Source organism: Solanum stenotomum, chromosome 2 (genome assembly GCF_019186545.1).
Source record: "Solanum stenotomum isolate F172 chromosome 2, ASM1918654v1, whole genome shotgun sequence".
NCBI classification, from domain to species: Eukaryota; Viridiplantae; Streptophyta; class Magnoliopsida; order Solanales; family Solanaceae; genus Solanum; species Solanum stenotomum.
The window spans coordinates 58,512,980-58,526,242 of NC_064283.1; the positions used below are offsets into that span (position 1 = coordinate 58,512,980).

The following is a 13,263-nucleotide window of genomic DNA, read 5'->3' on the forward strand; positions in this document are numbered from 1 at the left end:
GAAGAGTTAGTTCGGTCAGAGTCTCATTCTCCTATCTTGTTCATCATTTTCCCCTAAGTTGGTTCGAATTCGAGTTGCTGCCTAAGTCTCTCGTTTGCTGTTCATACCCAACTTTTGTGGTGGTGGAAGCTCTGCTGGAGTTCGTTGTCTCAGTTCACTGCCTGAAAAGAGGTAAATTCTTTCTTAGTTTTGTTTACTTCATAGTTCTTTTATGTTTTTCTATTCATGTGTTTTTAGCTTTCTTTTAGTTTTCATGAGTTAGACTTTGGTTTGATATTTGAGTAACTGATGATGTTTCTGTTGTTCATATTTTGTTATAAATACTCCAAGCTTCTTTGATGCTTCGTTCGTATTGCTCATCTGGTTAGTTCTAAAGATTATTGTGTATCTCAGTTCTAGTCCTTACACTTGTTCCTGTAAGTGTTAAGCATCCGATTTCATGTTTATGCATCTAAGAAATGTCATCTGTTTGGTTCGGTTTCTCTACTAAGAGCGATTGTTCCCAAAAATTATTTGTTTATTTTCTAACATTTTCTTCTTTAGGATGATAGTACACCCTTGCTCATGTTTTCGTCATCGTTAATAATCGTTCAAGTTTAATTTGCTAGCAACCTGTTTTTGTTATAGTTTTGAGTCGATTTCAGTAGCTGTGGCTTTTTTTATTTTTATTTTAAAATGAATTTCTAAATCCATGAATTCCTTAGTTTTGGTTTGAAAATATGCCTTTGTTTAGCTTAAAGTTAATCTTGTTCTTGGTTGATGCATATGCCCTTGTAATTTGGTATTTTCTTTGAGGCTCGTGGGCTGTTTAAAGTTCTCTTTTCATATTCGTTTGAGCTTCCGTCTTTTGTTATGCTCATTTTGGTTTAATTTGCTTCTCGTCTAAATTGGGTCACTACTTTGCCATAAGCATAAAGGGGCTTGTTTTAGTTTAAATTGGATTTCATGAGCTTATCAGATTCTTATTATCTTTAGTTCCTAGTTTCGTAATCGTTGTTGTATTCTTTGTTGTCCATAGCACTTGTTGCTCCACAAGGAGTATTGCTTTGATCTTAAAAATGGAAAGACTTGTCGGTTTGCCTCTTCATTGATTTTTAAGATGCTTTTCTAGTAGATTATTATTTCCATGCCTTTGCTTTCTCCATGTTTCACTCATGTGTTCCTTGATTAAGTTAGATTTTGTGGTTAGTTCTTCACTATTCTTCTCGCTGCATTACTTAGTTCCTTCTATTTTTTTTAGACGAGTGTTCAACCTGTTTTGGCGTGGAATTACTATCTTTTGTTTTTTTTTTGTAGCATCGGCAGTTGCTTTATGCGATAGAATTGAGAATAATTTATATTTTGTTTGCCAAAATTGATCTCTGTCCATGCGTGATTTAATTTAATATAAAATAGAGATTAAGGCTAATGCACCTCGAGTTAGTTCTCTTCCCGTTTTTTTATTTATTTATTTGAATTATGTCAATGCTAATTTATTTACTGGCTCCTCTGGTTTCTGTTTTCTTTAGAAATACGGGAAAATTGTCGGAGCTTTGTTAAAGTAATCTTTGCTTTATTCTTGGGGTTCGTGTTCAGCTGCTGGTTGCTTTCTTGGTGTTAGTCACAGCTTTTGCATATCTCCTATGTTAATGTAAATTAGTCCAGTTGCATACTTAAAACTAGATAGTTAATTACTTTCCCAGTTCTTGCACATAATGGAAACATGAATCAGTGTTCTTTGCTATCCAAACCATTTCTTTCCTAGAAGTTCATTTAGAATTACTCTTACATATTTTCGTTGTCATGTTTAACTTGTATAAGATGGTAACCTGAAATTTGAGCATAAAATGACTTGTTTCGAATTTTAGTTCACTGATTTTATTTATGTCTAGTTAGTTTCTTTCCATTTTATTCAACTGTTATCCCTATTTGTGTATTATAAAATGATGCCTTAGAGTTCTCCATTAAACTTTTCTTCAACTTATATGGGGATTGCTCAAGTTCTGCGTCCATTTTGAATTAAGAGTTCTTTTCTTTTATTTATTTATTAGTATGTCAAGAATTCTAGATGTCTGCCTTGTTTGATAGCAAAGCGTATTGTTATTTAGATATGGTTACTTGTATAAGATGTCTACTTATCCTTTTCTTTTCTTTCTTTTACATGAACACACTCTCGTTTGAGTCCAATTGGACTCCCCATCTCTTTGATATTCACCTCTTCGAGTCAACCTCCTTTAAGCCGACTGAAATGGAAGCTATTTTCATTGGGTTTGAGCCTGAAAGACAGCAGCAAAAGGCTGAAAATGAATGGCAGAAATGGGCCAAAAGTCCAAGTTTTGTATTTGTGTTGTAATTGGGCCAAAGGCCTATCTTTTTAGTATTATTCTGCTAGTTTTAGGACAGGTGTAAGGTGGGCCAAAGGCCAAAAGTTGAAATTAGGCCCAAGTACTGGCCCAGGCGGACAAAAAACCAGACTTTGGGCTCATATCTCTCTCCCTTTATTACTTGTGTTTTTAAACTTGTTTACTTATTATTTGCATATTTGTCTGTTTAATTAGTTTTAAGGTTGTCAAAGTTCAATTTCCCCAAGGATAGCCATTCCGAGTTATTTTTTCTAAAATCAAGTAAGCATTCACTTTTTACTTGACTTCAAAATATATTTGCAAAAGATATTTTACTTGAGTAGTATTTTAATATTTTCCTGTCCCCCTTAAGATGACTTTAAACTTTCAAAATTGTTTATTCTCTTAATTTCAATTAAGTTGCTTGTTTTAAAATCAATTAGCCAAATAGTTAATTACCCGATAACTGCGTGTTAGCGGGCATTTCGGGTGCATTTAAACCCTTCCCGAAATGTTAATAAGAATCCTGAACCCCCTTAAATATTTTTCAATTGATTTTCTGTTTTAATTTTTTGAAAAAATCGGTTTTCTTAATTTCCCTCAAAAAATTAAGTGGCGACTCTTAAAACTAGTTCAATAATATTTTTTAAATAAAACACCACATAATTTGGGCCATGGGAAATGACATGTATTATTTAAAAATTACGTTAAAAGGGTAATATAAATTACAATAATTAACAATTTAATGCATTTAAAAGACATAAAAAATGGCCAATTTTTGAAGTCCTATATATGTCACCTAAATTGAAACAAAGAGAGTAATATATATTATTTTTAAAATTAAGTAAAAAGTATAAATTATCATAATTAACAACTTAAAATATTTTTAAAATCATATAAAAATTTTGATAACTTCTCAAGTTCCATGATATCACATAAATTAAGATAAAAAATAACATATGTTGGGCCTTGTGCTTGCACGGATCCCATATCTAGTAATTTCATTTCTATTTCTATATATATATATATTTTGCCATATTTAGAAAAGCTCAAGTACAATTTGGTCATTGCCCCTTGCAATTAATGTTTAGAATTATGGTATTTGCTATCTTTTGCTCCTTAAAAGTCTTGTATGGCAGTGCTTTATAATTGTACCTGTTCTTCTTTAGACAAAAAAACCAGCTAACATCTCCATAATGACACATATATCCACCTTTATTTAATTTAAGTGGCCCCCACCAACTTTATCATCTGGGTTGGCCAATACTATTGTGTATTTCTTTATTCTAATTATCATGTCTCACCTTTTTAGTTGATTAACAATTATTTGACACTTTAAATTCTATCAATACCATATAAATTAGGATAAAAAGAGTAACATATAATATTTAAATATATTTTAAAATAATATAAGTAATACTATAAATTACGATAATTAACAGCTTAGATATTTAAAAGTTATATAAAAAGTTTGATTGACTCTCTAAATTCTATTGGTACCACATAAAATGGATTAGATGATAAACATATACTGTTTGAAATTGACGAATACAATAATTAACAAAAAAATTCACTTGACTCCAAAAAATCTATCAATTAATGCCACATAAATTGGGACATGGGAAGTAACATATATTATTTAAAAATTAAGTTAAAAATGTACTATAAAATACAATAATTAACAACTTAATATACTTAAGAGACATATAAAAAATGGTTAATTTTTGAAATCCTACATGTGCCACATAAATCGGAACAAAGAGAATAATAAATATTATTTTCAAAATTATGTAAAGTACTATAAATCACAATAACTAACAATTTAAAATATTTTTAAAATCATATAAAAATTTCAATAGCTTCTCCAATTTCATAATATCACATAAATTAAAAAATATATATATATTGGGTCCCGTGCTGGCGCGGGGTCCTGTATCTAGTATATATAAAAGAGCTAGTTTCAACATGACTGTTATTTGTCTTTAAATTGCAAGGGAAGGGTGGTTTGGTTATTTTTCTCTGGTAAGCTGAGCTAGAATATACGTGTCACATGTAGCTGTAGAATAAACAAATAAGGGCCAAAGTTATTTTCTTCATTTTTCCCCTTAATCAAAAGCACAATAAAATTGAAATTCAATTCAGGTATTTCAATTTTGTGTATCACACTGAGCATCATGTCGTTCACCTTCACTTTTTGATGAAGATATTGTTTTCAAAGAGGATTGCGAACAATTAATTATGGAATTAGTGAATAATTTTTTGATTTGGTGAATATAAGATATAAGATGATGTTATTAATTCTTTTATTTATTTATGTCTTTTCTTCTAATGGGTTAAATGTGTATGATCAGTACTTGAGTTATTTGTTCTTTGCAGTTAGTTATTTAGAGATCAGAAAAGGAAGATAGATGGACGGATCATAGTGCATGCATGAGAAAAAAATTAAGTGACCAGAACAGATGATCAACTTACATTTAATTGAGAATTTTTCATAGTTCAAAAGAATGAATGAGAATTTTTCATAGTTCAAGAATGGATCAACTTCAATGAAAAATTCTCATTCATTCAGTCGTTGTGTCAAATCAAGCAAGATTGCTAGGAAAAAAAGAAGAGACAGGATTGGATACTTCCTAGCTAAGAATTTAGCAGTCAACTTAATTATATAATTTACAATTTTGTTCGGCACATAAAAAGAGCAAAAACCACTTGGAAAATTTGTTTTTAGAATAGCTGCCTCTTGAACAGTTGAACGAGACATTCATAAATAACTTTCTTATTAATGTCGAAATGCTGTCTCTTCCGATTTCAATAGGAGTATACTGAATGGAGTAAAGATCATCATGCAGCTCTAGCTAGTGCTATCGGAATGATACTTTGTAACAATAAACCTACTGGCAACGAAATTTACAGCGTCCCTCATGTCCTTCCAGCGATACATATCAATTATACAGATGGTGTTCCAGTCTTTGACTACATTGCTTCTTCTAAATCTGTCTCTCTCTCTATATATATATCTTTCTTTTCCTTATATCCAGTGTTGATACTTGTAGTTCTAACTTGCGACGTTATTGTTACAGAGATCCACATGCATATATCACGGGTCCAGAGACAAAGTTCCGAAGAAAGCCGGCTCCATTTATGGCAGATTTCTCTTCTGTTGGCCCTAATACTATAACTAGTCCTCAGATTAATTTTCCTTATAGTTGATCAGTGTTCTCTAATTAGTTGAATTTTGTCTATATTTTTGGTAAGTATATTACTTCATCATATTTTACTAGCCTGATTCTTGATGTTTAGCTCCTTACAGATTATATATTTTAATAAGAAAATATTACAAGAGTGAACCTTCCATTTTATTGAATGAGAGGTAGGAGTGAATTCAGGTACAGGAATTCCGCTTAAAATAATTCAAGTATGTCTAGATTATGAGACATTTTGTGTAAAAGTATTCCCCAAAGAAAATTATGATTATATAAAGTTAATCCATTTTCTTCAACTTCACTGAAGCTTTTGTTTTGATTACAGAAATCAGGTCATGTTGACAGGGGGGGTACTGCAGCACTGAAAGTGAAGTGAAGAGTCCAAGTGAATTTAGATTAAAATAGCATCGGTGGCGCAAAAGCAACAAAACTTGAAAGCTGGAAAAGTTTTACAAGAAATAATTGCAGGAATAACAAGAAATGCTTTCGATGGCACAAATAATCTATTAGTAACAAAACCTGAAAGCTGGAAAAGTTTTACAAGAAATTAGAAACGCTCCCCAGGCAAGCGCATAAGGGAGTGTATTTATTCGACATCTCTTAATTAAACCACACAGAAACTTATTTTCAAGAATCACAATGCTTGAATAGATAAAAAGACAACAAGTTTGTTTCATTGGAACAAGTTTCTCAGAAAGATGAAACACTGAGTGATGCACGAGTATTCTATTTGCCATCATTCATCCCAGGTTAATTCCCAGTGAACTTCATGCCTTAATTCTATCCTACAAGGAAAATATGATAGATGAAGTGTTGGAAAGAGCTTTCTATGCTAAGCAATGTTAAGGGATTCATGGATTGCAGAAATTGTACAACGACTAGAAAGTAACTTATGAACAAACACAAATGTAAAGAATCATTTTTTCAAGACAAAATGATTGTATTCGACTGACCTTAATTTGTGGACGAGGGAGGGGGCAATATAATGAGATTGAATTTGATGCTGCTTTCCGGATCATGTCTCTGTAGCTTTTTGCTTTTGATTTCTATGGCAGAACTGACTGCATTGAATGTGCGCATCAGCCTCATCTCTTGAAGAGGTGAATCAGCCAGCTCGTGTGGCACAGCGTTGAGATCATAACAGGAAATAAGAACAAGGTGTGTAAGACTTTGGAACCGACAATTTGATGCATCCCAAGTTTCCCAGTTTTCTGCCCAGTCAATCCACAGGACTTGGAGATTGCTAAAACTTCCTTTCTTGGGTTTCCATTTATTCCCTATGAATGCATTCTCTTTCAATTTTAGTACCTTAAGGCATTTCAACTGCCCCAATATATCTGCCTCACTCCACTCAAAACCTGTATTTGACAAAGTTAACTTGATCAGTGTTTCTAGTATGCTGAAAAAGTGTGGAGGAAGGTGAAGCTCTTCACTCCAACCATTGTTCAACAATTTCAAATTTTCGATGCGTGTTAGCTCTTGGAAGCTGTCTAATCCACGTTCCTTGGTAGACTTTCCAAGAAGAACTGCCAATTGTCCTTCAATACCCAATTTTCTGAGATGAATAACCTTTGCAAGCACAGTTTTTTTGCAACTATCTGGTGTAACCTTAGAAAGAGTTTGTAGACAAGAAGTACGAATCTTGCTTGTTGGGGTAGGAGGGGGAGGCAATTTCACAGGAAGGTTGGAGTGCAGATGTCTCAATTGTAACAATTTCCATATGTCCTCTTTTATCTCAAGGGTGGAGCTTGAAGTATCTGTATGAAGTATAAGGGTTTGTAAATACCAAAAATTACCAAAGAGTGAAGGAAGGACCGTGAAGTTGCCTTTGATGGCAATATACCTCAAGTGAAATAGCCGATAAAACATCTCGGAGAATTCAAATATGAGGGATTGAATGTCCAACACCCTGATGAGTGGAAAGGCGTAGGGGATGAGTTGGATATCTAGATTAGACAAGTCAATTTTCTTTTGGATTGAGGAAAAACATAAGAGAGACCTAACATGCTGTACAATTCTATCTTTAGGGATAAAATTATACGGAATAGAGGATTGAATACATAGTCGACGAGAAGTATTTGGATCTTCTATAGAAGGAAAAACTTGAACACCAGGTTGGAGATATACTTGTTGAAAGAGACTTATCCTTTTAGCCTCAATAATGCAGAACTCATGCAACATGTCATGGAGACGACATGTTTTGATTTGACCGTTAGATCTCTTTTGCATCACCATCACTAAATTCCTACCGGCAAAGTCGCTCAAGTAAGTCTCTGCAACCTTCTCGATTTCACTGCCTTGAAGATCGGACTTTATTAGCCCCTCAGCAACCCATAAGCGAATAAGTTTCCAAGCAGGAATATCAAAGCCTTGAGGAAATACTCCAAAATACAAGAAGGCTGCCTTTTTCTGTTGTGGCAAATGATTGTAACTCGTTTCAACATATTTCAAGCAGCTTTTATCGTCGTCCTTGTTTATAAAGATCTTCCCCACATTTTCTTTGACTACTATCCATTCACTTTCGTCCATACAACCTTTCAAAGCTCCTGAAATCACCACTATGGCTAGTGGTACGCCACAACACTTATCTACAATCTCTTCTCCATATCCTCTTAAATTAATAGGACACTCCCTTGTTTTGCCAAAAACTCTCTGTTCCAACAACTTGAAACTATCCCCTTCTGACAATTTTTCCAGATTGTGAGGACGAGCGCTGACAGCTTCAGCCACACGTTGTTGGCGAGTTGTCAACATGATTCTGTCCCCTCGGGGCTGGGATTTGTTGTTTGGGAAAGCTTTCTTGACAAAATCTACAACTTGTGTGTCCCACACATCATCCAAGACAATGAGATATTTACCTCTTTCAACAAGAAAATCACGTATGATATGAGCTAATTGGTCCTCATCCTTGTCTTTAATTAGTTCTTTACTATTGCTTGGCGCGACTTCATTCACAATCTCAACAAGAATATCCTTTGGTTTCTTTGATGTCCCAACATAAATCCACATTCTCTTGTAAAAATGAAAATCAAGGGAAGAATCATTGTAAACTTTTCTTGACAGTGTGGTCTTTCCAAGTCCTGGCATTCCCACAATAGGTATAACATCAAGATCCTTGGATCCTTCACTGAGTCGCTTTATAACATCTTCTGCAGGCTTATCAAAACCAACCACTTCGATATCCTCCTCAGCAGGACCCTTTTGAAATCATCAAATTGTTACAAATTTGGGAGATCAAACTAGTTCAAGTAACAAAAAAGCCAGCTGAAATAAAAATAAAATCGCAATGCGAAATTTTATACTTTCGTACCATAATAAGGCATAATGTAGTTCCTATAAAACTTATGCCTTAAAAGGCATAACTTATTCCTACATAACTTTTATCGGACAAGGTAAAAATTCTCCAAACTTATGCTTTGCGTTATCTAAACTTATATCTTATGAAATTAGGTGATAATTAAGGGTACTTTGGCCCGCAAAATTGAAGACCATCCAAAGATGGAGGCAATCCATGCAAAAACTTAAAACTTAGAGGGAGGTTCCTAAAACTATCCCCTTTTTTTTGTGTTGATACATTTGGGGGTCGTTTGGCAGCTAGTTAAATTTATTCAAGTATTAGCAATGTACGAATTTATTACTTATGAGGGAATCTATGTACTATTTCATCTAAAAAAAGATAAATATTTTCTCCATGTTGAATTTTTTAAGTAGAATACTATTTAGTGCCCGTTTGGATTGACTTATTTTAGATATTTTTAAGCCAAAATAGCTTTTAAGAAGTTTTGAAGTGTTTGGGTAAAGTTAAAAAGTGCTTATAAAAACTTATTTTAAAGCCAAAATAACAACAATAAGCCAAAAATCATAAGTTAGAAATCATAACTTATGGCTTTTGGCTTATAAGTCATAAGCCAAAAGTCAATCCAAACAGGCCCACTCATGTGAATATAGGTAAATATGGGTAAACTAGTATTTTACCCAACCCATTTGTTACCCAATTCATTTTTACTCATATCAAATATGGGTGGGTTGAATTATTACCCATTTTATGTTGAACCATTTTCAATCCGCCCAAATTTGACCCAACCTATCCATTTGCCACCACTAGCCCATCCCAAAAAGAATGTCACTACTTATGTTCCTATTTATATGTTACCATTTTAGATTTCACGTTTCTTAAAAAATTAGATAAAACTGTCATTTAGTGTTCTTTTGAAGTCAAGTTTTAATAAATGAACTTTAATTAATTTATTTTGATTAATTAATTTGACCAATAAAGATAAATAAATTATTTAGTTTTTCTACATTGGTCAAATTCATATTTTCAAAAATAATAACTCTTATAAGAGTAAAATAAGAAGAATAATATTATTTATGCATTGATTTTGTAAGATGATAAGTATTAAGGAGCATCTATTTAAAATAAGGATAACATATAAACATGAACAGAGGGAGTACATTTTTATATTTAGTAATGGAAAATCTAAGTTTTAAAACTGTTTTTCTTAAATTTCTATGTCAACAATATATTTATGCAGTTAAAAAAATCACAAAAATTTTAATTGCTCACATAAAAATCCCAACCACCCAACTCTTGCATAATTTTAATTATATATATATATATATATATATATATATATAGGGACGGAGGAAGAAGATACCTGTGTCCCCGTACTTTTTCCAGGCTGTAAAGCAGTACTCTGTATATGGCTTTTCTGGAAAATTTGTTGACTCTCTTGGCGAATTTCGGTCACTTGTTCGAGAATTTCCTTGAATTCCGTTGCGCTTTTCCAATTGTTGATCCATTTGGGAATTGGAAAGATTTTACTGAACAAGTTTGCTTCGTCAATCTTCGCCTGAATTAGGAATTTATCGATCTCATCTTCAGCTATACATACTGTTCGTTGAATTTTCAGGAACAATTTATCCAAATCGATGTTGTTGTTGTTGCTTTTCAATTCTGCAGAATCTCCAGCTAGTAACTCATTTAGGGGTTTAATTTCATCCAGTAATCGCTGGAAATCTCCCTTTGCACCTCTTATCAGTTCCACATTTTCCGATAGTAGCTGCGATAGACTGTCCACCAGAAAATTTACCGCTTTTGTCGCCGCCGGACTCACCGCTGCAACTATTATAGATTCCATCGCTATCTGTCAACAAAGATGTTAATAGATCTAACGATTCCTGATCTATTAACAACAGATAGAAACAACAGATGATAGTGTAAGATCGAGTTGCTCGAATGGTGAACATCATCTACTTCAACACTAAAGGAAGTATTAAACACATGAAATTTTTTCATTTTTATGGATTCCGAAATATGTTTGATTATGATTTTTTATTTTTACCCTCTTTCTGAAGTTGAAATCTGAAAAATACACATCTTCCTATAAAACTGAGTTAGATTTCAAAAGTTTTAAGAATTTCAAAAATAATAAAAATGGATTTTTACATCAAATTACTCCGAAAAGCCAAAAATAACTTGAATTTGCATTCAGAAAAATTTCACAATGATTCATTAAAGATTATGAGTTCGAATAATTAGGAGAGAAAAAAATATTTTTTATAGAAAATAGCATACAGTAATAAAACAACAATAATAATTTTTTGTATAATCTTACAGATAAAATTCTGAAGAAGATTATATATATATATATATATATAGATTTTACCTTTATCTTGTAATAATAACTAAGAAATTGTTCTCGATAAATCTTCGTCAATTTGTGAACAGATGGGGAAGAAGCAAATAATAACAAACAGTAATATATATTGATGCTTAATTTAGCTAGTAATTAGTAAGAGACATGTATGTATATGCATATATAGATATGAATTTGATTTTACAAGTTTAGTTAAGGAATATTGGTTATTTTAAGTTGACTCCTATTATTTTAATCAAGTCATTTTTTATTTTTTATTAAAAAAAACTAACAACTTGAATTTAAGTTATACCGAGTAAATTTTATATTATCAGGTTATTTATATTTATTATAGTATATTTGAGTTTTAAGTTATATCATAATCAAGATAATATAATAAAATTTTACAAAGTCTGTATAATTGAAGTTTCAGTAATTAATTTGAATTTTCACAAGAATAAAATTGTATTTTGTAATGAGTAATTTAGAGAAGAAATCGTTTTTTTATATTGTATATTTGTATTCACATTTTAGGGGGGATGCGGTACTTACACTATTTTTAGAAGTATGTTGATAGAAAGACTCAATAGGTGTCTTTTTTGTAAATAACATAACATAGATAAATTGTGCCATTACAATAAAAAAGATATTTGTGTATGTCGGTGTAATAAATTTCTACATCATCAGGTAACTTTACTTTAATAAAATATTATAATTATAAAGAAGAAAAGAAAATAATATCAACCATTTACTAAAAAGAGAATAAGAAGAATATCAACAGTTGAGTCCTATTTGGATTCTAACCAAATGTAATTCCGTAATTAAATTATTTTTTCCCCAAAATTAATTACAATAATTAGGTTTCTCGTAAGTTTTTCCTTAAGATCATCGCTCTTGTAATTCTTCAAACATCATACTTTCTGAACCTGGTAAGAAATAATTTGTAGAACTTCAAATATTCTGAAACTTGACAAGCTTCTTCTACTCAACGGTATGTCGTGAAAACAAATTTCATATATTTTCTTGTTTATAAGCATAAAAAAACTCACGAGGAATTTGAAACAATGTGGATAGAAATAATGGAGATGTATAATTTAGGAGAAAATAGTTGGTTGCAGAGAATATATACAATTCGTGAAAAATGGATACCAGCATATGTGCGTACTACTTTTTGTGCAGGCATGTCAACAAGTCAAAGAAGTGAGAGTATGAACAATTTTTTTTAAAGATTATTTGAATTCTAATACTCCAATGAGTATATTTGTGGTGCAATATGATAAGGCAATTGATGCTAGATATGATAAAGTAAAGGAGAAGGACTACAAGACAAAATATTCAAGGCCTATCTTGAAAGCTTTGTATCCTATGGAGGATGAAGCAGCAAGGAATATACAAGAACAATATTTTAGATTTTTCAAGAAGAACTCATTCAATCTCAAAAATTAATCTCTGAAAAGATTGAGGTTAAGGACGGAAGAAACATCTATAAAGTGCATCAACTTCAAAGATAAAAGTCGGCATACATCGTTAGTTTGGATCTTGCATTGAAAAGAGCCGTTTGTTCGTGCCACAAATTTGAGTTAATGGGAATTCTATGTAGACATGTACTAATGGTATTTATAAAGAAACAAATTCACTCAATTCTGACATATTATTTATTAGATCGATGGAGTAGAAATGCAACCAAAGAAAGAGCTAATGATCCTCCAAAAGAAAAAAAAAAGATTTGAAATCTTCTACCTTATGGTTTAATAACATTATGATACATTCTGAACGAGCTACAAGCTCTGAAAACATTATCAATTTGCACATCAACGATTATTGCGATTGTGTGAAGAACTTGATGAACTTCCTTATGAATCAAAGGAAGATTATGTTGTATCAGGTGGTGAAGGTAGTGAAAAATATTGTGAAATAATATCATGTGAACAAAGTCAAGATACTACTCTGTTTGATCATCCAGTAGCGGCAACTAAAGGGCGTCCGAGATCTTTGAGAATGAAAGGTGCTCTAGAAGTTACTCAAAAGACCAAAAAAGTTACTTCTCAGAAGCAAAAAAGGCAAACGAAAAGTATGAAATTTAAGAGAAAGGAAACAAGGTAA

At 32.0% G+C, this 13,263-nt stretch overlaps 1 protein-coding gene and 1 pseudogene across 2 annotated transcripts; one reads left to right on the plus strand and one right to left on the minus strand.

The window, feature by feature from the left end:
• Positions 1–5,871: 5,871 nt before the first annotated feature.
• On the minus strand, positions 5,872–10,770 carry LOC125856573 (disease resistance protein RPP13-like). Of its 2 annotated transcripts, none has more exons than XM_049536150.1 (3): positions 10,180–10,770; positions 6,475–8,719; positions 5,872–6,301 (listed from the first exon to the last, which is right to left on the minus strand). In XM_049536150.1, the coding sequence occupies exons 1-2, from the start codon at positions 10,660–10,662 to the stop codon at positions 6,476–6,478; spliced, it is 2,727 nt and encodes a 908-aa protein (XP_049392107.1). In that variant the 5' UTR covers positions 10,663–10,770; the 3' UTR covers positions 5,872–6,301; position 6,475. The 2 variants fall into 2 exon arrangements, with proteins under 2 accessions (XP_049392107.1, XP_049392106.1); XM_049536149.1 differs by having other exon boundaries at positions 5,872–6,306.
• A 1,571-nt stretch (positions 10,771–12,341) lies between these two features.
• LOC125856138 (protein FAR1-RELATED SEQUENCE 5-like) lies at positions 12,342–13,263 on the plus strand (annotated as a pseudogene).

Excerpts from the sequence above, each read along its gene's own strand:
- LOC125856573 (XM_049536150.1), bottom strand. The coding sequence starts at position 10,662 with ATGGAATCTATAATAGTTGCAGCGGTGAGTCCGGCGGCGACAAAAGCG. Across the intron at positions 8,720-10,179 it reads GAAAAAGTACGGGGACACAG|GGTCCTGCTGAGGAGGATAT; the intron begins GTATCTTCTTCC and ends TGATTTCAAAAG.